Genomic DNA, 22,445 nt, shown 5'->3' with positions numbered 1-22,445 from the left:
TTTTTTTCCTTTGCTATACAATATAGAATAGAACATGAAACAAAAAGAAGGGTTGACATAGACGGTCAAATCGGTAAGGATATCCGAACTGCACGGGTAAATTAGGGGGATACTAGAGGGGACCGTTGATTCAAGCTGCATGGCCGATCATAGGTCATGGTGTGATGGTTTCATACTGTTCAAAGCCAAGATTTGCAGAGTTTTTCTTTCTCCTATTTGAAGTTAACTAATTTCAGTTCAGGTCTAGCGTCATGCTAGACAAAGAAGTTCGTATTTTTACGAGGTACTCAGGGAACTCTGTACTTCGTAGGATTTTATATAGATGGAGCTCTTTTCGGTCAAACTTCACAATCCATAATCCAGGTTAGTGAAATTGAGATATTGAAGATATTGAAAAAAAAAAACAGTTAAAAAACGAGTGAAACGAATAAATTTGAAGAAAATATGGAAATAATATGAAAATAATATGAAAATAATAGAAAAAAAAAAGGAAAAAAACAATTAACCCCTGAAGTACCATTAGCTAATCTCGGATCCACTGAGCTCTGGGCTCCCTGCAGGTCCTTTCCATTTTTGGGTCAACAACCTGACTCTTTTTCTTCCCTTTCCCTCCTCTCTTCCCTTCTTTCTTCCCACAAAGCAAAATACCCCCTACTTCGTGATACCCGAGCTATTGTGCTCTTACTTTTGCTTTTCTTTTCGAGATACCCTATACCCAACCGTTTTTTTCTTTCTAAGCTCTGCTTCTTTAATACCCAGTTATTTTAATCATGTCTGAAGTCCAGAAGACTGTTGAGGAGACCCCCGCGGTTGTCCCTGCCGTGGAGACTGCTGTTGAGACACCTGCCGAGGTTGTTGAGGCCCCCAAGGAGACTACCGAGCCTACTGCGACTCCCGTCGTTGAGAGCACCGAGGCTGAGCCTGTCAAGGAGGAGGTGAAGCCCGCCACCGACGGTGTTTTGGGCTACAAGGCCCCCGGTCTGGTCAAGTAAGTTGCGACTGAGATCGCGAATGCGAAAAACAGAGACTAACGGGTATACTTTTTTCTAGGGGCTTCCGTTTCGCCAAGCGCTTCTTCTACTTCAACGAGGAGGCCGTTGAGAGCAAGAACCTCTCCGTCTTCCACCAGAACGAGAAGGCCGTCGTCGCCAACCCCACCGCCGCCTGGGCCACCCAGACCGGCAAGGGTCTGCTTTTCTTCACCAAGCGCGCCGAGGACAAGGCCACCCCCGCTGGCATTTTGAACCTCGTAAGTGCTTTCTAGCGACTGCGCGATGCGATGACAACTAACATGTTGAATAGGCCGATGTCTCTGATGTGACCAAGGAGGGTACCAGCGAGTTCCTCTTCAAGATTGCTGGTCACAAGCACACCTTCCAGGCCTCCAGCGCCGCTGAGCGTGACAGCTGGGTTGTCGCCATCGAGGCCAAGGCTACTGAAGCCAAGGCTGAGAAGGAGACCATCACCTCCAGCGAGGGTTATAAGGCTGAGCTCGAGAAGCTGACCAAGCCTGCCGTTGTTGTTGCCGCCAAGAAGCCCGAGGAGAAGAAGGAGGAGTCCCCCGTTGTGGCTGCCGAGGCCGCTCAGGAGGAGCCCAAGGAGGAGAAGAAGGAGGAGAAGAAGGAGGAGAAGACCGCCTCCAAGAGCCGTTCCCAATCCCGCAAGCGCACCAGCATCTTCGGTTCCCTCCTAGGCAAGAAGGATGCCGAGGAGAAGAAGGAAGAGACTCCCGCTGCTGAGGAGACCAAGGCTGCTGAGCCTACCGCCGAGCCCACCGTTGAGGCTGCTGCCCCCGTCGTTGCTGAGACTGAGACTGCTGCCCCCGCTGAGGTTGTCGAGCCTACTGTCGAGACCCCTGCTGAGACTACCGAAGCCGTCAAGGAGGAGGCCAAGGATGAGAAGAAGGCCGAGAAGAAGGCCAAGCGTGCTTCCATCTTCGGCAACTTCTTCCAGAAGGTCGCCAGCCCCTCTCAGGAGAAGTCCGAGAAGGAGGCCACCACCCCCGCTGTCGAGGAGACTCCTGTTGCTAGCACCGCCCCTCAGCTCGAGAACCCCGTCGAGGAGGCCGCTGTCAAGCCTATCGAAGCCGAGGCTGTCACTGCCCCCGCTGAGGCTGTGGAGACCCCCGCCGCCGAGACTCCCGCCGCCGAGGCCGTCTCCACCCCCAAGGAGAAGCGCCGCACTTCGTTCTTCGGCAACCTTGGCATGAAGAAGGAGAAGAAGGCTGACTCCTCTGACAACGAGGTCACTGATGGTGAGGCCAAGGAGACCAAGGCCAAGTCCAACAAGCTTGGCGGTCTTTTCCGCAAGCCTAGCAAGGCTGTCAAGCTCGACAAGGAGGAGGTTGCTGCCGCTGAGACCGAGGCCAAGACTGATGCCGCCGAGGAGGCCCCTGCTGTTCCTGCCAAGGAGACTGCCACCGAGGAGGCACCCGCTGTCGTTGAGGAGACCCCCAAGGCCGTCGAGACTGCCCAGGACTCCAAGAATGTCAACGTTGCCGTCGCCACCCCTGTTCAGGCTACCGCATGAAGTGCGACTCCTCGGAGACCTGTCGTGGAGTTTGAACGGTGGTGGGACATGTCCTATCCATCGCCCGCTCGCGATATCCCTGACGGTTTAATTGAGACCTAAAGGTGCAAATTTGATATCACTGCGCTCCAGTTGTTTGTTTTTTGTTTTTTTTCCCTCGCCACTGTCGCTGTCTTCGGTAGTCCACTGTCCCCCTTATTTTGGGCCTGGACCCGAGATGGTGGCAATGAGATACCCGCTGTCGCTTTTTTTCCAATTAATCTGTTTTTTCTCTAAAAATAATACCATCGGCGCCAACGACGCCAGCAGCCCTTTAGACTGCGGTTCATTCCTTTACGACCTGCGTCCCGCGATTGTGACTCTATTCGCGACGCAATTATGCGTTACGTGGTGTGTCGTCCGACTAGATTGATACCACTCTGCCGTTTCTTTTTTTTTTTTTGGTTTCTTGCTTTTGTGTTTGATACCCTGTGGGGAGGATGGGTGCTCTTTTTGCTTGTTGCTTGATCTTTGGATCTCGTCTCTTGACTTGTTTCTTCCTGCAACCCAAATTGACCCTCTAATGTTGTCTACCATTGTTGTCCCGAACGGCTGGTTTATATCCCACCGGTGGAGGTGGCTCACCTTGCGATAGGTAATACTTAATAGAATCTCTCAGTTTTTGCTTTACAACTGTTTCCATTGTATCATACGTAGTCTTAAGCTCCATCAATAGTTGGGTATCGCCATGGTGAGCAGGTTAGGATCCTGCCCTGCGGCATGGTGTGCTGACACAGACCTCTCACATGTGCAGGTCCCAGCTCCCGGAGCAGATCCTCGGAGTTGGCCCCACACATCCCGAGATGTACAAGTGTATGACAGTGGTGACTCTTCTATTCTTTTATTTTCTTGCCATGTGCCAATCCTCGAGAGTCTCGTACAATGATGCCTTCAACCACAGATGTCCTTTCCCTGGAGCACCAGCAAAATCAACCACCTACGGCCTCGGAATCAATAATTGAACCTCTCAACATTGAATCTAGCCCAAACACAGAGCCAAACTACCCAACAGGCCCCAAATTCTGGTTCACCATCATCTCACTATGTGTGGTCCTTATCTTCGGAGGCCTGGACGCCAACATCGTCGCCACACCCGTGCCGAGCACCACTAACCCCTTCCACACTGTCGCTCACGTGGGATGATACTCGTCTGCCTTTCGACTCTGCACCTGCGCGTTCCAATTCGGGTTTTCGGGGTTCATGGCGTGTGTGGAATCGCTTGCGATCATTGCGGCGCCTATAGTAGGTGGTGCATTGACGCAGTCCTTGGGGTGGAGATGGTGTTTCTGGTATGCTTTTCTAGTCACAGACATGGTTATGGTAGTTTAACACGACTTCTTCGTAGGATTAACCTTCCTATTAGCGTTCTATCGCTGTTGACCACGTTCTTTCTCTTCTCGGACCCAAGAACCCGTCAGGAGGACGACCTGACACTGAATCAGAAAACCAGAGAGCTGGATCTCGTCAGCAATTGCTTGTTTATCCCATCCCTGACAGCGCTCTTCGTTGCGCTATCTTGCGCGGGGACAAAGTATCCATGGTCAGATAGGAAAGTGACTGCATTGTTCGTTGTATTTGGTATGCTCCTCGCCGCTTCATCTTCAATCAATACCCACGCGTAGAATCAGCAGCACTCCCTTTCGGCATCATCAAAAACCGAAGTGGCATCGCGGGCTTCATCTTCACGACGTGCACTAATTCGATGACAAATGTCTTGGTGTGGTACTTACCAACGTACTATCAAGTCGTTCGATCCCGGGTAAGACTTCATGGCCAATTTGTACAGGAAAACGCACTGACAATCCTATCCTGCCAGACCCCAAGTGAGAGCGAGTACCTGATGATCCCCATCCTCGTTGGAATGATGCTCGGACTCTTTCTTCATGGCATCGGAATCACGTTCGGCTACTATGCCCCTTGATGATCTTCGGCTCCATATGTATGCCAATTGCCGCGGGCTTGATCACATCGTACGATCTCCACACATCCCTAACCAATATCGTCCTATATTCGGGGTTCGCGGGCTTCAGTGGAGGCATCGGCTTCCAAGCTCCCCAGGCGGCTGTTCAGACAACGTTGAGTGCCGCAGGTGTCAATTTTGGGATCGGGTCATCTTATTTGGGCGGAGTATGGGCCCAGCGGTGTTTATCGCCATTGCGCAGGTTATGTCCACGAATCAATTGTCGTCCAGTTTGGCAGATGTCGTACCAGGGTTGACACCTACGTATATTGAAGAGCACGGACTTGGCGATATTAAGAATGGGGTTCTTATACAGCGGTGGGGCGAGGTCTTGGGTGGTATCGGACCTTGACTCATACTTGGTACCTTACAGTCGTATTGGCCTGTCTTTTGGTTGAATGGCGCTCTGTTAAGCAGAAGCAGTCGTGAACTTCGGTATGGGCGGCACGAAAGGAGCGGCAGAAGCTTAGATGGGAAAGCCCCACCCTAGTTGCATATATGCAAGCAATACTCGTAGTTGATGATCTAGCGACCCCATCGCGATGCGTTGGTGTTCTGGGGTACATTTTGACGAATTGGCGTACCGAATTATCTCATTTTAGGAAACCACCATTCGATTAGGCAGAGATATATGATGCTCATGATATTGACCTCTCACAGGGCCTCATATTGTGGTTACCTACGTTTAACATTCAGCAATATAATGCTATATTGATTGTAAGAGAGCTGATAGAGGTCTAGACTTCAAGATCAGCTATGCTAGGCCATCATGATGACATTTCTTTTTCCATCACACATGCAGACTTCCAGCGGGCACCCATTTCGGCGAAGCCTCGGCCCCTTACGGAGTATGAGGTACGTTGGCACCATGAAAACCCACAAAGGATCAAAGAAAAGAGAGAAGAAATTTTTTTTTTTTTTAATTTTAATTACTCCGTAACTGGATCTGGACGGAGAAGTACTCCGTATAGAATAGTTGGTCCAAGAACTTTCGAAGTAAACCAATATATATCGTCCACGGGTGCTTCCCAAGCAATTTTTCCCCCTGAAACCTTGGAAGTAGTATACGTACACTCCAACTGGTTTGCATATCTCTATATATACTGAGCAGCATACAAATAAAAACCCTTCAGACAGAAAAGTCAAAAAAAGTCAATTTCACGCCCTTCGGCAGGACTAAAGAAATGCTTGCATTTCATAGGACATGGGCCCATGTACTCCGCCCACCGCGGGGACACAATTAGGAAAAGATCGGTGGATCCTTTTACATCCTCATCCTCATGGAGAACGGCTGGACCTCCCCGGTACTATCTGGAGTTACTAGAATTGTTCCCTTTGAGAAACCCAGTTCGCTACAGTGTATGTGAGTGTATAGGTTTAAGAAGATTTGGGAAATAAATTCAAAAATAATAATAGAGAAAGAGTAGAAAAAGAAATTGTAAAAAGTAAAAAAGTGAAAATGTATGCCTGGATATTCCGGAGGGATAGGAATTCGAACGATTATTGGTCAATTTGAAAAGACGCGGAGAGGTTGGTGGAGACAGGTACTTAAAAGATACCTCGATGATGTAGGGAAATGCAGGCAACTATGTAAGTATCTATTCATGTACTGTGGACCGGATGGATGCCTGTTCAATGTAACCAATCAAAACCACGGATCACACTTGTGACTCACACCCCGTGACTTCTACGACTAAGCCCCGTGCGGCTCCGGAACTCCGATTGGTCAGCACCAGGGCACACAGCCCTTAAGAAGTGCCTGAGTTCCCCCTCCCCGTTTGCCTGATTTTCCTTCCTCCTTATACCTGTTTTCTTCACACACATCCACCCCATACAACCATAACACCGCCATATTGCTGTCTGACCAAAACTATACTCAACTTCACTATCGCCAAAATGGGTGCCCAATAAGCCCCCCGTCTTTCAACAACCAGTCTATCTCAACTGAGACAGACATTATTTCTTCAACCAGAACCAACCCTTTTATCTCCTCTCTTCCCCCTTCAGAGTCTCCTTTTGGACCTCTGAACTTCAGCATCGCATCGCGTAGCTCGAGTTCTCCCAACAACTTTGCCCCGATCGACTTAACGTCGTTCACCACGGATTACCACCAGCAACCATGGCTTCCCTCACCCCCGTCCCAGCCCTTGGCTTCCAATCAGAACAATCAGAACAACCAGAACAACAACAGTGCACTCGAGGACTTCGTGCTCTATCCATCAGCAACACCACACCCGCAGCCCCGCTCGCGTGTGCCCGTGAACACAACCCATAGACCTTCTGCACTTCAGCCATTCCTGGCGCAGAATAACCCTCGACGACACTCCTTCAGTCTGCAGTTGCACCGGCATCTTCAGCAGCAGTTCTCTGGCTCTCCTGTCCAAGACCCCAGAGTGACCCAGCTTGCCCGGTCCCCCTCTTATTGGTCCCGTCCCACTCTTACGCACAACCGTTCTACGGCATCTGTGCCTTCCAATTCTCCAAACACCAACCGCCCTCCCATCCCCCTTTTCAACGGTCAGCAAAACCACAAAAACAACGCGCAAACATATAGACGTGTCATGTCCACTCCCAACTTCATGGAAGGTAATTTATCCTACATCTTACCGTATCCTAGCGAGCGCATCGCTAACCCCACCCTAGCTCACGAGGTTGATCTTTTCGGTCTTCCCTCTGCCGACTTCCCTGCTAGCATGGATTCGCCGCTCTCGTTCAACGATCTCGGTCTGGTCAACGACTTCGCATCTGGTCCTCCTGGCACCATCTCGCCCAAGGACCTCATGATGGATGCGTCCGTTCCTCCCTCTGGCACCTTCACCGACTTGAGCACTCCATCCTTTGAATCGCCCGGCAACTTCAGCCAAAACACCTCGCCCATGTTCACCGACATGGATATTGCCGGCCACGAAGAATGGCCCTCCCTCTTTGATCACTCGTCAGATCCACTAAATGCCTTTGACTTCGCTACCCTGGATGCCGCAGCTGCCTTCTCTACTGAAGAAAAGAAGCCAGCTCTGTCCATTCCCATGTCTCCTGTCTCCCCTCGCGCAAAGCGATCGATGGCATCGTCACCTGTTCCCGCCTCCGGTGCAGTCAAGCACTCCAGCGTCGCAGGTGTCAACGCACGATCGCGCAAGAACCTGTCGCCTGTTGAGTTCGATCCCAATGATCCTATTGCCGCCAAGCGCGCTCGCAACACCGAGGCGGCTCGCAAGTCGCGTGCCAAGAAGATGGAACGCCAGTACACTTCCGAGCGCCGCATCCAGGATCTTCAGAAGATCATCGCTGAGCGTGACGCGGAGATTGCCAAGCTCAAGGCCCAGCTTCAGATTCAAAACACCTACCAGTAATGGTGATGCTTTCATCCCATTTTGGTCTTAATTTTTGAGACATTGGTCTTTGGCTTATGGCCCACTTGGTGGTTCTGACGATTATAACGATTGCATATTCAGTCTTCATGTTTTGTGTTTCACTGTTCAATGTTTTTGGTTTATGACCCTCTGGGTATTGTGGTAGGCGCGGGTGATGGGTAAAGCCTAGCCCCGACGTCTCACCGAGATCAGATGAACGCGATTTGGTTCGTCTCATCTGATTCTCTAAAAGTTCGAGACATGTTCCTCAGTTATGTTTCTTTTCTTTTTTTTGATCTGTCTCATTTTCGTTTCTCCGCTCTGCTTTAGTTTACCTACTTGGTTTTCGATTATTTTCGTTAGGCCGGTTCTGACTGTCTCCCTTTTGAGGGATTGACTCGTGGCTATCTTAATATGGAATTTGCTTATTTTTGAATCAATTCTATTGCTTTAGATCTTATTCTTACTTGTAAACCGTGCTCTACTTCGACCTCTTAAATATTATGTGTAGCCCCGGTATCAATCTACTTCCAAGTATAGCATGGTCTATCTGCATGTTTCTCAAGGTGAAAATGAAAGTGTAAATCTAACCAGCTCAGACTTGCCTTTTAAATGCCTCATAAACACATCTCGATCCCCCAACCACCCTCCATCTCATACCATCCACACTCACACCCAACCCCAAATCCCCTCCCTGTACCAAAAAGTCGAACAGCACTCCATTCCTCCCTAAAAACGCGCCTCGCCCGCTTCCTTTCAGCATGAGCTACGCGCCGTCCGAAGACTGCTGTTGCTCTATGGATGAACGGAAGAGGGTGGGAGACACTAGGAGAAATGGGGCGTTTGGGGTTCTGGTGTGCAGGGGTTAGGTATCTGAGATGATAGGTGTACTTGTAGATGTTGGGTGTATTGAAATGAAGGAAGGTCGGTTTGTTGGGTGAGGTAGATGTTTCGGAAGTATCTGTTTCCATGTTCTGTCATCATAGCTGGTGGCGGAGAGGGGAGAAGAGAGTCATAGTATAGAAGAGTGCAAGGAAAAGGAGGAATCTACAATGGAGAGAAAGAAAGAGTAGATGGACGTGTAGGAAGATGTATGGGGGATGCGTGCACCAAACACGAAGCCTCGAAAACGAACATGTAGCAGAAATCCATCCGCGACAAGTCCATCTCAGCTCAAAGCATCCGTACCTCTCGACCTCCCCGTCTCCATCTTAGCCGTCCTCGCGCCAAACTGAATAGCCCTCTTCTTCTCACGAGAGACCTTCACCAAGCCCAGCCGCAGAGCAACAAGCCGCAGCGCCAACTTCTCAGAATCAATACCGGCCGTAGCATCAATCTCCGGAAGTCCGAACCCGCACTTCTCCCACACAGGCGCCCGCAGAACCCAAGCCACAAACTCCTCGTCCAAGAATGGGAAACGAGTCTCGCGGCCCCAGTGGGAGAGGACGCGGTCGTCGCGACCGAGATTGCGCGAACCGAGCCGACTGACATCGAGATCGATCTCGGCGATCAGATCTTTGAATCCGCCTCGGTTGAAGGCCACGCTGTGTCGGCCGTAGCCGGCGAAGAGCTCGTCGGCGCCCAGGCCGGAGAGGAGGACGCGGGAGGAGGTTGTGTAGATGGGTGATGGGGTGTCTGGAGTTGGGAGTTGGGCTAAGGGGTTTGTTTGGGCTGTGCCTTGGCCGCGGGATGCGAAGTACAAGGCGCATGCGATGGACATGTCCATTTCGGTGTTGTGGGGTCTCATCAGGCGCTTGACTTGGTCCCGATGTGCGAGAGTTTCTGCGTAGGGGATGTCAATGGCGATGAAGCGCCATGTGCGGCCTGGACAGGTTGCTTGGAGCTCGATGTGAGCGGACCGGCCGGTTATCCGGTCTGGGCAGTTTTCGTAGATAGAGAGGGGTGGTGTTGAGGAGGGGGATTTTTGTTGGTTCGCTTTTGCGGCTGCTGCCACTCGGGGATTTTCGAATGCTACATTGAGGAGGTCGATTGGTTCCTCCAGGGGGAGAATGTCATGAGACAGTCTGGCGAGAAGTGTGCAGTCTAAACCGCCGGAAAAGAGAACGGCTGTTTTGGCGGTTTGGCCTGCAATGTACCCTGGAGGCACGGGGACATTCTGTATTCTCAATTCGAGTGATTGACGCAGTTTTGACTCGAGCTCCTTGACGAATACTGAGTCTGTTGTCAATGCAGGAGGCTGCTCTATTGGTAGTGATGTGTTCATGGGTGGAATTGATTTTCTCTTTGGTCTCTTTGTCAGTTGCTGCTCCCGGGAAATATATGAAGGACATACAATATGATCGGCTGGAGGTGAAGCAGCAGAGCTCCATGGCATGATCTCAATTTGGCACAACTCCCTGGGTGATGAAGAAGGATTTTGATAGCGAGCTAGGTCAATCGTACAAACGCCTTCGGTGCCCACTTCCTTGAAGCAATCCACCGATGCACTGTCGCAAATGCTGCAGATCTTAAAATTCCCATTTTCATCGAAGCCCTCGAGGAGAGATCGCCTCCCGAGACAATCCCTGCTGTAGAAGAGTCTTGAGTTGACCGCATCATAGAAGACAAAGGCAAATGGCCCAGAGAGACTTGCAATAGCCTCCGCCATTCTTTCAACAGAGTCATTCTGATCACTTTCCACTGCCTGTAGAAATAAGTTGAAAACGCGTTCAGTATCATTGCCTTGGACGCGCTCCCCATCGATCTTCCAGGCTTCTCCGTTCCAGCAGAGCACGGACTGTGTTGTGGGATCTACGAGTGGCTGTCTGTACACATGGTCGCCTCTCAATGAGAGCACTGTGGATGTGAAAGTGAGATGATAAATAAGGGGCGCAGACACTCCATCCTGTGCGTTGATATCCTTTTGCGCCGTATGAGTTTTGTAGCTGTCTGGTCCTCGCTTTTGGAGCAGAGTGCAGGTTTCCTGTGTTGATGGTGTGGGTGTTGATGAGCTCAACGAGAAGAAAATCCCACACATGGCGGAGAAACAGGGTGGGAGTGTTGTTTATTCTGAGATGGTTAGCTTGGTGGCTTTTTTGGATATATTGATGCCTGAGGCATTATAGTTAGTCATGTCTATAAATCTCCAAGGAGGTGGGCCATGAGGTCCAGCTGATGCATTCCAATGGATTGTAAGATGTTGAACTCATACATTGATGCTTCTTGTTAAATGTATTTGTCTCTATATTTGGGCTGATCTTGAGATCAGTGAAAGGTAAATAGCATCATGCAAGTATCTATCAAGGTACACAGATTGAGCATGTTGGAACTGCATGTAGGTGATAGATAGATCACTATTGCTGACTACCAAATCCATAATACTGTACCTGTTGATACTTTTTTTGCTGTTATCCCAGTCTCATATAAAATCAAAAACCATCTGGGCATTCATTTCTCCATACATAGATGTAGGCTGAATCAAGAAGCGGACTACGTCGGTTGAATGATGATCCGCACATCAACATGAGAGAGCCGCATGAGCATACTTGTAGCCTTTATGACCCCCTGAATCTATCATTTTTGCCCGGGCGCATATGTTAATATAGCTTATGTCGGCCACAGAACCCCCGTCCTCTCCGGGTCCCGAGACGAGAGACGTCCCCCATATCCATGAATCCACTGAGACGCCGGCCGCCCCAACCGATCTCCTACCCCGAACACAGGACGATCTCGCGAAATCAGACAGCAGTCAAGCGGTCCAAATGAGTGCAGAAGAGACAACGGAGCCACATGCCGCGGTTGCTCTCTCCGATCCCGCCGCGATGAACTTGACGACAGCTGCCCAACCATCAAAGGTTGAGCAGCAACAACTTGCGGGGCAGATGGAAGGACTGTCAGTCTCAGGAAAAACGACACCCAATCTGTCATCCAGCGCAAAAACTCCTCCGCCTCCTCCGCCCCAGAAGGACGATGCCTACCTCAACCTCAACGCAAGCTCCACGACCACTCCGCCAACACTACCCCCCATCAATACAAACCGGACCCCCAGCCCCGAGAAAGAGCTTCCAGATGTGCCTGGTGATAGTGACTCAGAAAATAAACGAGGTGCTCAGGTTGAAGGGCCTAGGGACGATAATGCCTCCCAGCCGGAGATTCAAAGTATTATGGGACAATTCCAGGACCCCGCGCGGAGCACCGACCAAAAAGAGATCATGTCTCCACGGCTCGAGCTTGCTGAGCAATTCCGAGGCGGTCCAACATATTTCCCGCCACGCAAATCCAGTTTGGACCATGCGCCTTCCACCGAGTCTGCGGGTTCTCCGGTCGCTACATCCCCGGAGAAGCAGCCTGTATCCCAACATCCCCACAAGCCCGAATCGCCGGTATCAAACCGGCGAGCGTCCACCTCGACGATCCTACCACTGCCGGAGCCAGAGTCTGACCAACCTTTCGATTTCCACCGCTTCCTAGAGCAGCTGCGTCACCGCACCGCCGACCCCGTAGCCAAGTTTTTGCGGTCGTTCCTCATGGAGTTTGGCAAGAAGCAATGGATGGTCCACGAGCAAGTCAAGATCATCAGCGATTTCCTGACATTTATCACAAATAAGATGGCCATGTGCGAGATCTGGCGAGATGTATCGGATAGCGAATTCGATAACGCCAAGGAAGGCATGGAGAAACTTGTTATGAACCGCCTGTATTCGCAGACTTTCGCCCCAGCTATTCCAGCTCCGCCAACAATACCTAGAAGCGCTAGTCGGAGCCGACGGAGAGAGCTAGAGAGGCTTCATGGCCCGTGGCGACGTGGGCAGCATCAGGAGGACATTGAGCGAGACGATATACTGGCCCAGAAGATTCGGATTTACAGCTGGGTCAACGAAACGCATCTGGACATCCCAACTGTCAGCGGCGGTGGACGCCGTTTCTTGAACCTGGCACAGCAAGGTATGTACTATGAGCTATCTTGGGAAGTTTTCCAACTTGCTGACTTTGCTTAACAGAAATATCAAAAATCAATGGCTACCGGGCTCCTCGAGATAAAGTCATTTGCATTTTGAACTGCTGCAAAGTCATCTTTGGTCTATTAAAGAATTCCAAAAAGGGCGACACATCCGCCGACTCTTTTATCCCCCTCCTGATCTATGTGGTTTTGCATGCAAACCCTGACCATCTCGTTTCTAATATTCAATACATTCTTCGCTTCCGCAATCAGGACAAACTTGGCGGCGAGGCAGGGTATTACATCTCATCGTTGGTATGTTTGACTTCCATACTGCCCTAGATATCAAAAACTGACCTCTCTTAGTCTGGAGCCATCCAATTCATTGAGAGCCTCGACCGCACAAGTTTAACTGTCAGCGACGAGGATTTCGAACGCAACGTCGAAGCCGCCGTGTCCGCTATTGCAGAACAAAACCGCGAATCCGAAAGCCTTGAAGAAAAACCCTCCACCCAACCCCCTCCATCTCAGCCCCAGGCCGGATCAAGCCGCAAAGAAACTACCCAATCCAGTGACGACGACACCTCCGCTCCAGTCGCAGGACTACTACGCACAATTCAAAAACCCCTCTCCACCATCGGCCGCATCTTCTCCGACGACCCAGACTCAGGTTCTGCCGCTTCTCAAGAACGCCCCCAGCCTGTCCCGACGCCCCAACCTGGTGTTGCTCCGCCTCGTCTCACCCCGAACGTCTACCAGCCCCCTCGCGCAAGCAGCGAGGACGGCCGACGGTCAGGTGATGAGCGCGCCCACTCCACCCGCGGTAGCGGAACCTCCGCGAAGAAGAATCTAACCCGTGTGCTCGACGCCCAGGACGCCGCTGCGCGCCAGGCCAGTGCTGAAGATGCGGAGGCGCGCCGCATCCAGCGTGCTGAGCATAATAATGTTGTCGAGACACTTTCGAACATGTTTCCCAACCTAGATCGTGAACTTATTGATGACGTCGTTAAGATGAAAGAGGGGAGGTGAGTACTTTCTATCCCTGCGGATGTTTGAATGTTCTATTGAGCCTCGACTAACTATTCCTTGTAGGGTTGGTCTAGCTGTTGATGCTTGTCTTGCTCTCAGTGCAGAGTAGTATATAGAATAATGTAGCATCTTTGCTTGTTCGGGAATATCATGTCAGGAACAGTCTTAGTGGCAATGCTGTCTCTCTTGTCTTTGACTTAAGACAAAATAAACCTTAGAGATGTCTTTTGCTATAAAAAGATAACTTATAGCCTCCTTCAGTTGACAGAGGGTAGGGTATAGCTTGGATATCCGATCTATCGCTCAAACCAACCGTAACTATTAATTATTGCAGCTGCAAGACCTAAGTATGCTATTTAATTGAATTTACATATTTATATGCAGCTAGTATAAGCTGTTATGAAAACGGAGATATCGGCAGTTGAATAGAGGCGAATGCCTCAAACCCCAAGATCCTCGGCTTGTTTCCCCGCAAAACCGCGGTCTCTCGGAATTTTATCAAGTCCATCCCTTACATCTTATAATAATTCCGAACTGGAATAAATACAATCTCTTCTCTCTCAAAGGGCAGCATTGTACACCATGGCATCCCCTTTCCGTATCGTTGAGCATGTCGTGCCCACTCAGCACATCAGGGAGTATCCCGGAGCCACCGCCAACGACCAAGAAGAGCCCTTACATCTGGCTGTGAAACAATATATCCCACTAGATAATCCCAATCCGCAACCAGGTGATATTACTATCCTTGCTGCCCACGCGAATGGCTTCCCCAAGGTATGAGATACAAAGTGCCGAGGTCCAGAGCCGCCAGACCCGCTTTTGGAGCTGCGCGCGCATCGCGATGGCATTTGAAGCATAGAATCGACGATGTACTGATCGTTTCTCGCAGGAACTATATGAACCCCTTTGGGAGGAAATCCATGCTCGTTCCAAGCAGAATGGGATACGCATTCGCAGTATCTGGATGGCCGACGTGGCGCAGCAAGGCCAGAGCGGCGTGATCAATGAAGACTCCCTTGGAAATGATCGTATGTAATGTGAAAGTCTTATGAGAAGCAATTGTGATGCTAACTTTATTACAGCTAGTTGGTTCGACCACCCCCGAGATCTCCTCCACCTAGTCAATGTCAAGCGGGCTGAAATGCCTCGGCCTATCGTTGGCATTGGACATAGTATGGGAGGTGCTCATCTGTAAGTTTCAATAACCAGAACATTCACACAGCAGCTAGCTAATATGCCCTCTAGCACACAACTGTGCCTAATGCACCCCCGGCTCATCCACACATTGGTCCTCCTGGACCCAGTGATCCAACGCCAAACCACGCAACTAGACGGTCTCATGCTTCAGGTAAATAAGCGCGAGATCGCCAAAACAACCCAACTATCAACTCACCGGCGCGATATTTGGCCCTCTCGCCAAGCCGCTGCAGAAGGGTTCCGCCGCAGCCCCTTCTATCAAACCTGGGACCCACGAGTGCTATCTCGCTGGATTGAGCACGGCCTGCGCGACCTCCCAACACCCATCCACCCAATAGACCCTAAGACCCCGACAGACAAAGCCGCCGGGCCCCCGGTAACCCTCCGAACCACACTGCATCAAGAAGTGTTCACCTTCTCGCGGCCAAATTACACGCACCCCCTGAACAGCACCAATCCTATCAACCGCGTAACACACCCAGATCTAGACGCAACTCACCCACACACCTACCCCTTCTACCGTCCAGAGCCAGCCCGTGTCTTCTCCCAGCTCCCATTCCTGCGCCCCAGCGTGCTGTACATCTTCGCCGGCAAGTCGGATATGTGTAACCCCGCCATGCGCGCCGATAAGCTCGCCAACACCGGCACTGGGCTGGGCGGTAGTGGCGGTGTTTCTGCAGGCCGTGTGCGTGATGTTCTCTTCGAGGAGGCTGGTCATCTTCTTGCCCAGGAGGCTGTGAATGAGTGTGCTGATGCGGCAGTTTCTTGGCTTACGCCTGAGATCCGCCGCTGGCGCGCTGAGGAGGAGAGTTTCCGCGCGGCTTGGAGTCAAAAGTCGAAGATTGAGAAGGTTACTGTTGATGCGGAGTGGCTGAAGAATGTTCCTGCACCGGAGCGAAGGCCGAAGAAGGTGCAGAATGGGGAGTCGAAGCTGTAAGCGGTTTTGCATACCCGTCTGGCTTTCTGCCTGCTTCGTTTTCTAGCGTTGGGTGTACGTATAAACAGTGCATAGTCTGCTTTTGCGGATTATGCTAGCGCATATAAATATAGAATGTTCAAGTCTGCATCTGAGTGTTTTTCTATTGTTTTCAGATCCTATGAATGGGTACGCCGAATCGACGATCACAATACTTCACAAACCTGACTCCCATCTATAGCAATGACCCCGCGCGCCCCAGGTAAAAGAAAGAAGAAAAAGGTATCGTATATCTATGGTCCAAAGCCAAAAGATTCGTCTCCGGGACGAATTGTGTTCGTGAAAGCTATGCAATAGCAACGCCAAGGGGGAATAAAAACAGTGCTCTGCTCCGAGTCTCGCAGCAAAGGGCAGACAGGAAGGAGCATGGTATCTATTTCAGGTTATGTTGAGGGTTACATTTGCAAGAGTGTGGTATATCGCCACCCGTAAACAACAATGGGTGCGAGTAATGAACCAGCTCGGGGAGAGAGGATGTCTAGGTGGTTATTTCACGTCGACTTCTTGGCTCGGGATACCCCGTTCTCGGATGGTCCGCCCGAGGTGCGGATCACTTCGGGGATCTGCCAGAAGTGCGCCCAGCGCAGGTGGTATTCGTCCTGTCGGTTGTTGAGGCAGTGGCGGAGCCAAATTCCCCACATGATATAGAGATAAGCACCGATGCCAGTCATGATATGCCTGCAAGTAAGAATCAATTAGCAAATAGCCCAATAGTAATCCATAGCCCAGGGTTAACACATACCACCAGCCATGCCCCTCCAAAAAGATACCCCATGGAAGACCAACAGTGCGGCGCATCCGACGGATCTCAGAGCAGAACACGTTATCCAAGTTCCAGATGAAGAAACCTCCCAAAAACATGCTCAGTCCATATATGACCATGAACCACATGGTCTTGAGCGTCTTCTCGTTGCGCACGTTCTCGTAGTGTTGGCGCTCCTTCGTCGGGACGGGGAGTCCCTTCTTCTGGCGCGCTAGGCGGTCCTCCTCCGTCGTGTGGCGCCATTTGGGTCGGAGGGTCACTTCCATGGTGTACATGCTACGCAGGACGACGATGGTGGTCAAGAGTGCGAAGGCGTTCTGATGGAAGACTGGGTCTTGGAGGTAGTGGTAGTACAGGGTGATGAATACAGCGAGACCTGCGAGCGAAATTCCGAGACAGACGCGTGTAATGGTGGACCGGGAGTACGAGAATGAGGCGTAGGCCATAAGGCATGTGGTATAGATCATTGAGAGTTCGTCCACTAGCTGCATAGGATCTGTTGTGGGGGTTCACCGGTCAGCATTGCTCTTGCGATTACTCATGTATCGTTTTAGGCATGATCGGTGAATGTCCGCGGTTTAACCGAATCTTGGGCTTGAGATGGGTATAGGAACACTTGCATTTGAGGGTCGAGTGAAACAGGAAGCTCCCTGTTCCAACTACTAAGTAGCCAAGGAGGGCAACGGTGAAGATTTGGTCATGTCCATTGCGATGGCAGCTCCGTATGCCCTGGATTCCAAGCCACATGAACAGCAAATTCGTGAGTGTATTGACAATCTCCGCCGCATACTCGGTGGCATAATAGTCCTGAACAAAGGGTCATATTAGCATGATTCTCGTGTGGGTTGAGGCTCGGGAATACACACCTCTTCGCACCAGTTCAAGGTGGAGGTGACGGGCTCCCAGTATCCGTCCTTTGCAGGCGGATATGGAAAGTAGGGTAAAGACCAAGGCATTATGCTGTACACCAAAGTAAATAGAGATGTTAACTCTGTAAGCTCTGTGCCTCTCTAAGCTCTCTAAATTCCAAGAGAAAGGAAAAGAGAAACAAATACCACATGACGTCGATTACCCACGGGACTAATTGGTCCGTGCACTCCGCGAGATGCCGGAAGCGGAAGGTTCCTGCCTCTATTTATTTACTCTACAGACATGTAGGCACATATTTACATTGTTGACATATCTACATTTCTGTTTCTGTCTACTATATATATATTTCTGCATTGGATCTATAAAACAACATATGCATTGACTGCAAATGGTCTACATAGTACACAGAAGGTCCAAGAGCCGCATGAAGCATGATATGACAGTCATACGATAAACATACTATGTAGTTGAATTTGGAATACTCTATGAATTATATACTATGAGCTATTCATTAAATTAATCGTCAACTTCTACTCCGTATATATTGTATAGTCGTATAAACCAACAAAACCTTGGGTGTGGCTTATCGATAGCCATTGCTGACCCCAATGACTTCACTGTTTTCAACGTCTGTCAAAGTCAACGCTTGCAATTACTCTCTACAATCTTGTTCCATTCTATTTACCCTCATTTACTCCCCGGTGGAATGCAAGCTGGTACCTATCTTTGGCTGTGACCGTCTTTGTGGAATTTTCTCTATTTTTTTTACGCATCCGGTGGATCTCGACGCCTTCTTGACCGCTACGCATACGCGACGCCTATGGACCTCAATTTGGCATTGAATCTTTTATCTTGAAACTAAATATATTCACTGTCGCCAAAGTCGCGATCCGAGTTGACCCAGCAATGTCGAACAATAACACATTAACGGTGCCACAGGTGAAAACGAGCACCTCAACAAGTATGCTTCCGGTCCAAAACCCAATCATTTTCATTTCATTGCTAATCATAATCTTCTTATTGCTCCAGCCTCAAAGACACCCTTCCACTTCGCTGCTGGCCTTTGCTCTGGCCTTACCTCCTCCATCCTCCTCCAACCCGCAGATTTACTCAAAACCCGAGTCCAGCAATCCCAGGGAGCAGCCCTCCTCCCAACTTTGAAAGCAATCATCTCCTCTCCGAACCCAATCCGCGGATTATGGCGAGGTACACTCCCTTCAGCCCTCCGCACCGGCTTCGGGTCGGCATTATACTTCACCAGTCTCAACGCATTGCGCCAAGCCGTTGCGCAAAGCAACCCACTGGCCCTAGCCAGTCCAGTAACAGGCGCTAGATCATCCTCCGTCCTCCCCAAACTCTCCAACACAGCCAATCTGGCCACGGGGGCCGTCGCAAGAGTCGCCGCAGGCTTCGTAATGATGCCCGTGACCGTGCTCAAGGTCCGTTATGAGTCAGATTACTACGCGTATCGCAGCTTAGTAGGCGCAGGCCGGGATATCCTCCGCACTGAAGGGCTGCGTGGACTCTTCGCAGGATTTGGCGCGACTGCCGCTCGTGATGCCCCCTATGCGGGCCTCTATGTTCTCTTCTACGAGCAATTGAAGCGACGGTTCGCTTTGATGGCCGCAAAACCCTCTAATAATGGCGAGACACCAACTCCTGTTTCGTCCTCATCAATAAACTTTGCCTCCGGTGGAGCGGCCGCCGGCATGGCGACTGCAATCACCAATCCTTTTGATGCCGTCAAGACCCGGTTGCAGCTGATGCCTGCCAAATACAAAAACATGGTGCATGCTACGCGCTTGATGATCCACGAGGATGGCCTGCGTAGTCTATTTGGTGGACTTGGTCTCCGCATGGCTCGCAAGGCCATTAGCTCGGCGCTGGCATGGACTGTCTACGAGGAGCTCATCCTGCGCGCTGAGAGGCGGTGGGAGACGAATCCCCAGATGGGTCTTTAGGCTTGCATTATATCTGCCCTTGGCTACCACTCCTACCACTCTCCATTCCCATTCCACTTTCTGTATTATAGTCCGTTCAGGCCCCGCTCTAACTCGCATCCGGGTCCGTGCCCAGGCGTGCATACCTGCATTGAACTTGACCCAATGGGAGGTTTTAGACAGCAGGCTGAGACCTGATATGTATATTATACTGCATCTGCACATGTCGCCTATCATATAATCCTCGACCTCAGCCTTTCCATTTATACTAGAGGTACCCCCAGTCTAGCTGTACCAAGCACATGTACCTGCGAGATGTTCGCCAAACCCGTAGACTACACAAGAGATGGTGGACTAGATACAGGGGGCAGGGTGCTAATGGATACAATTGGCACAGTAAGATAAAAGTTATAATCAAAATCAAATAAGGTCATCAGCTCATATCGCGTTAATATACTACCACATACTCTGTGATATAAAAAATTCGAAACGAAACACATCTCAGCACAACACAAGCACAATTTCAACAAGAAACAGTCCAACCAGACCGGATCTCATAATAAATAAAAAAAACGCAATAACAACGTTCAAACAGAACATATACGTGACACCAAATTTCTTGTCCAAGCATCATCCATAATCGAGGCAGCGCAGAATGTAAGACATTTATGTGAGGATGCGCACTCGGCCTGAAGGGCTCTTCTTCCGGACCAGGAACATTCTGTCCTTTTTGCGGTCGTTGACTCTCAGTTCGGTCCTCGAGTGGGATGTCTCGGCGATGACCTTGCCCTCGCGTAGGCGTTGGGTGTGGACGAAGAGCTGATCTTGCAAGTCGTGGTCTATCCACTTTTTGATGATGATGTAGTTGCCGTCGTTCTATGAAGATATTAGTAACCATTGTATACATATAGCCCTGGAGAGGATAATTCTTACCTCGTCGAAAGCCCAAGGAAGACCGTAGGCGATCAAGGTATCTGGCAGCAAGTGCTTGCGATGGACCTGGCATAGTGTTAGCTAAGACCCCCTAGTATATAGAGAGAGTACTCCTTACCCTAATCCATGTGAGCTTGGTCTCTTCCTGCTTCTTCCTGTCCTCCTCTTCTTGCTTCTTCTTTTTCTCTTCTTCTTCCTTCTTCTTCTTCTCCTCTTTTTCCTTCTTCTTTTTCTCCTCTTCTTCCTTCTTCTTATTCTCCTCATCCTTCTTTCCCTTATTGATGATATTATCAATCTCCTTTTCGGTATAGCCAATGCTGCGAAGTCGGTCACGGAAGTCCCTCGCCTGCCGCGCCGCCTCCTCCGCCTCCTTTTTCTTAATCCGCTCTTGTTCAAGCTTCCACTCCTCAACAGCAGCAGCCTTCATAGCGAGCTCCTTCTTCCGCTTCTCCTCGGCCTCCCTCGCCTTTCGCATATCTTCATCTCGAATCTGCTTAACGAGCTTTTCATGTTCCTCCTCCTCCTCCTTCTGCCTTGCAAGCTCTTTCCACTTCTCCTCTCGCATGAGCTTCTCCCTCTCCTCTTCTTCTTCCTTCTGCCTTGCAATCTCTTTCCACCTCTCCTCCCGCATGAGCTTCTCCCTCTGTCCTTTCTCATCCTGCATGCGCGCAAGATCCTTCAACCTTTCCTCTTCCAGTCTGTGTCTAATCTCCTCTTGCTCAGCAGCAGTTCTCTTGTCCGCCGCATACTTCTTGAGCTGATAGCGCTCCTCGGCCTTGCGCTCGTCCTCCGCGGATTGTTGTTTGCGCTCAAGCCGCTGCAGCTTACGCAGTCGCTCCGAAAGTTCTTCCTCGTAAAGTTCGGCCTCCTCCCTGATCAGCCGAGACTCACGCGGATCGGCTGGCGGATTAATAATAATCTGCTCGCGCTCATGCGCGCTGCGATCACGAGACTTCTGCAGCTGTCGCTGCAGCCGTTCAATCTCCTGTTGATGCTTGAAGAGATCCATATCCTGCCGGAAATTATCGCGCTCCAGGAGTTGCTGGGTCATATCCTGCCGGATGTCGTTTTGACGCAGCATTTGCTGGCTCATAGCCAGCTCGTGATCACGGTGAAAGGGGGAGGCCTCACGCGAGACGGCGCTACTAACAGCGCGGGGGCGCCCCCGGCGGGGTGCGAGGGCCGGCGCATCGTCTTCATCATCGAAGCGACTGCTGCGATGGTTGTGGGTGTGCTCTTCCCTGAATTTCTGGTGCACCCGTCGAGACTGGGGCTTGTTCTCCGCGCGACTCTCCGACTGCAGCCCTTGCTCGTTGAAAATCATCACCGCTGGAGGTGCTGGAGGTGCTGGTGGTGCCAGTGGCTCGCGGCGTCGTCCACTTGTCGAGGCCGACCGGACCATGCGAGTGTGGGTTGGTGCTAGAAACTGAGTGACTTCCGGGCGGCGGTGACGAGAGACGGAGCGCTGGCGAATATGGGTTCTGACACCCTGTCGATGGAGGGAGACGTCGGTCTCGGAGTAATCCGAGCCCTCCGAGGAATAATCATCATATACTGCGTGTACGGGCATCTTGGCGGGGTTGCAGAAAGTATGACGGGGGTAGGAATGATAATATAGATTAGGGCCCTGAAAGAGGGGCCTGAGCGTGGTTATCAGGTGCAGGTGGCAGATGATAGGATAAACACCAAAGAGAAAGAGAGAGAAGAAGTAAGCTGAAGATCAACGGGCCAAAGTGGACGAAATTTGTATACGAGAAAGTGTGTGCTTATACTTGTCAGCCAAAGCGGGGGAGGGGCTGGGAAGAAAGAAAAAGAGAAAAAGAGGGAAGCCAGGCCTGGAGTACCTTATTTATTCAGCTGGGCGTCATGGGCGTCATTTTTAATTGGCACACTCCAGGGCTGCAGTTCAGCCTCATGGCGCATAATCTTTACATTTGACTCGATCATATTTTACTCTTATATACTCTCTCTTATATCCCA

General features: G+C 50.6%; 10 protein-coding genes across 10 annotated transcripts; 7 read left to right on the top strand and 3 right to left on the bottom strand.

Annotated features, from left to right (window-relative positions):
- Window positions 1-770: 770 nt before the first annotated feature.
- Window positions 771-2,529, top strand: N7517_006957 (uncharacterized protein; the record flags this gene model as incomplete). The annotated part of the gene is made up of 3 exons (XM_056724687.1): window positions 771-988; window positions 1,051-1,249; window positions 1,303-2,529. The coding sequence occupies 3 exons, from the start codon at window positions 771-773 to the stop codon at window positions 2,527-2,529; spliced, it is 1,644 nt and encodes a 547-aa protein (XP_056580937.1).
- Window positions 2,530-3,450: 921 nt separating this feature from the next.
- N7517_006956 (Major facilitator superfamily domain general substrate transporter) lies at window positions 3,451-3,711 on the top strand (the record flags this gene model as incomplete). Its single annotated transcript, XM_056724686.1, has 1 exon — window positions 3,451-3,711. The coding sequence occupies one exon, from the start codon at window positions 3,451-3,453 to the stop codon at window positions 3,709-3,711; it is 261 nt and encodes an 86-aa protein (XP_056580936.1).
- A 794-nt stretch (window positions 3,712-4,505) lies between these two features.
- On the top strand, window positions 4,506-4,957 carry N7517_006955 (Major facilitator superfamily domain general substrate transporter; the record flags this gene model as incomplete). Its single annotated transcript, XM_056724685.1, has 2 exons — window positions 4,506-4,866; window positions 4,902-4,957. 2 exons carry the CDS (start codon window positions 4,506-4,508, stop codon window positions 4,955-4,957), a joined length of 417 nt encoding a protein of 138 aa, XP_056580935.1.
- A 1,467-nt stretch (window positions 4,958-6,424) lies between these two features.
- On the top strand, window positions 6,425-7,878 carry cpcA (amino acid starvation-responsive transcription factor GCN4; the record flags this gene model as incomplete). The annotated part of the gene is made up of 2 exons (XM_056724684.1): window positions 6,425-6,428; window positions 6,482-7,878. The coding sequence occupies 2 exons, from the start codon at window positions 6,425-6,427 to the stop codon at window positions 7,876-7,878; spliced, it is 1,401 nt and encodes a 466-aa protein (XP_056580934.1).
- A 1,168-nt stretch (window positions 7,879-9,046) lies between these two features.
- N7517_006953 (asparagine synthetase domain-containing protein) lies at window positions 9,047-10,855 on the bottom strand (the record flags this gene model as incomplete). Its single annotated transcript, XM_056724683.1, has 1 exon — window positions 9,047-10,855. One exon carries the CDS (start codon window positions 10,853-10,855, stop codon window positions 9,047-9,049), a length of 1,809 nt encoding a protein of 602 aa, XP_056580933.1.
- Window positions 10,856-11,426: 571 nt separating this feature from the next.
- On the top strand, window positions 11,427-13,895 carry N7517_006952 (guanine nucleotide exchange factor VPS9; the record flags this gene model as incomplete). Its single annotated transcript, XM_056724682.1, has 4 exons — window positions 11,427-12,762; window positions 12,819-13,072; window positions 13,124-13,782; window positions 13,850-13,895. 4 exons carry the CDS (start codon window positions 11,427-11,429, stop codon window positions 13,893-13,895), a joined length of 2,295 nt encoding a protein of 764 aa, XP_056580932.1.
- Window positions 13,896-14,368: 473 nt separating this feature from the next.
- On the top strand, window positions 14,369-15,920 carry N7517_006951 (putative toxin biosynthesis protein; the record flags this gene model as incomplete). The annotated part of the gene is made up of 4 exons (XM_056724681.1): window positions 14,369-14,560; window positions 14,676-14,814; window positions 14,869-14,977; window positions 15,032-15,920. The coding sequence occupies 4 exons, from the start codon at window positions 14,369-14,371 to the stop codon at window positions 15,918-15,920; spliced, it is 1,329 nt and encodes a 442-aa protein (XP_056580931.1).
- A 520-nt stretch (window positions 15,921-16,440) lies between these two features.
- On the bottom strand, window positions 16,441-17,681 carry N7517_006950 (ceramidase; the record flags this gene model as incomplete). The annotated part of the gene is made up of 4 exons (XM_056724680.1): window positions 16,441-16,637; window positions 16,702-17,218; window positions 17,337-17,529; window positions 17,589-17,681. Coding segments are annotated over 4 exons (990 nt in total), but the record flags the coding sequence as incomplete, so codon positions are not given.
- Window positions 17,682-18,498: 817 nt separating this feature from the next.
- N7517_006949 (putative mitochondrial carrier protein) lies at window positions 18,499-19,553 on the top strand (the record flags this gene model as incomplete). The annotated part of the gene is made up of 2 exons (XM_056724679.1): window positions 18,499-18,553; window positions 18,622-19,553. The coding sequence occupies 2 exons, from the start codon at window positions 18,499-18,501 to the stop codon at window positions 19,551-19,553; spliced, it is 987 nt and encodes a 328-aa protein (XP_056580929.1).
- A 645-nt stretch (window positions 19,554-20,198) lies between these two features.
- On the bottom strand, window positions 20,199-22,035 carry N7517_006948 (uncharacterized protein; the record flags this gene model as incomplete). The annotated part of the gene is made up of 3 exons (XM_056724678.1): window positions 20,199-20,408; window positions 20,466-20,531; window positions 20,584-22,035. 3 exons carry the CDS (start codon window positions 22,033-22,035, stop codon window positions 20,199-20,201), a joined length of 1,728 nt encoding a protein of 575 aa, XP_056580928.1.
- Window positions 22,036-22,445: the final 410 nt, after the last annotated feature.

Source organism: Penicillium concentricum (genome assembly GCF_028827145.1).
Source record: "Penicillium concentricum strain IBT 3081 chromosome Unknown utg000002l_segment0_segment0, whole genome shotgun sequence".
Taxonomy (NCBI): domain Eukaryota; kingdom Fungi; phylum Ascomycota; class Eurotiomycetes; order Eurotiales; family Aspergillaceae; genus Penicillium; species Penicillium concentricum.
This window is presented reverse-complemented; position numbering and strand designations above follow the sequence as displayed.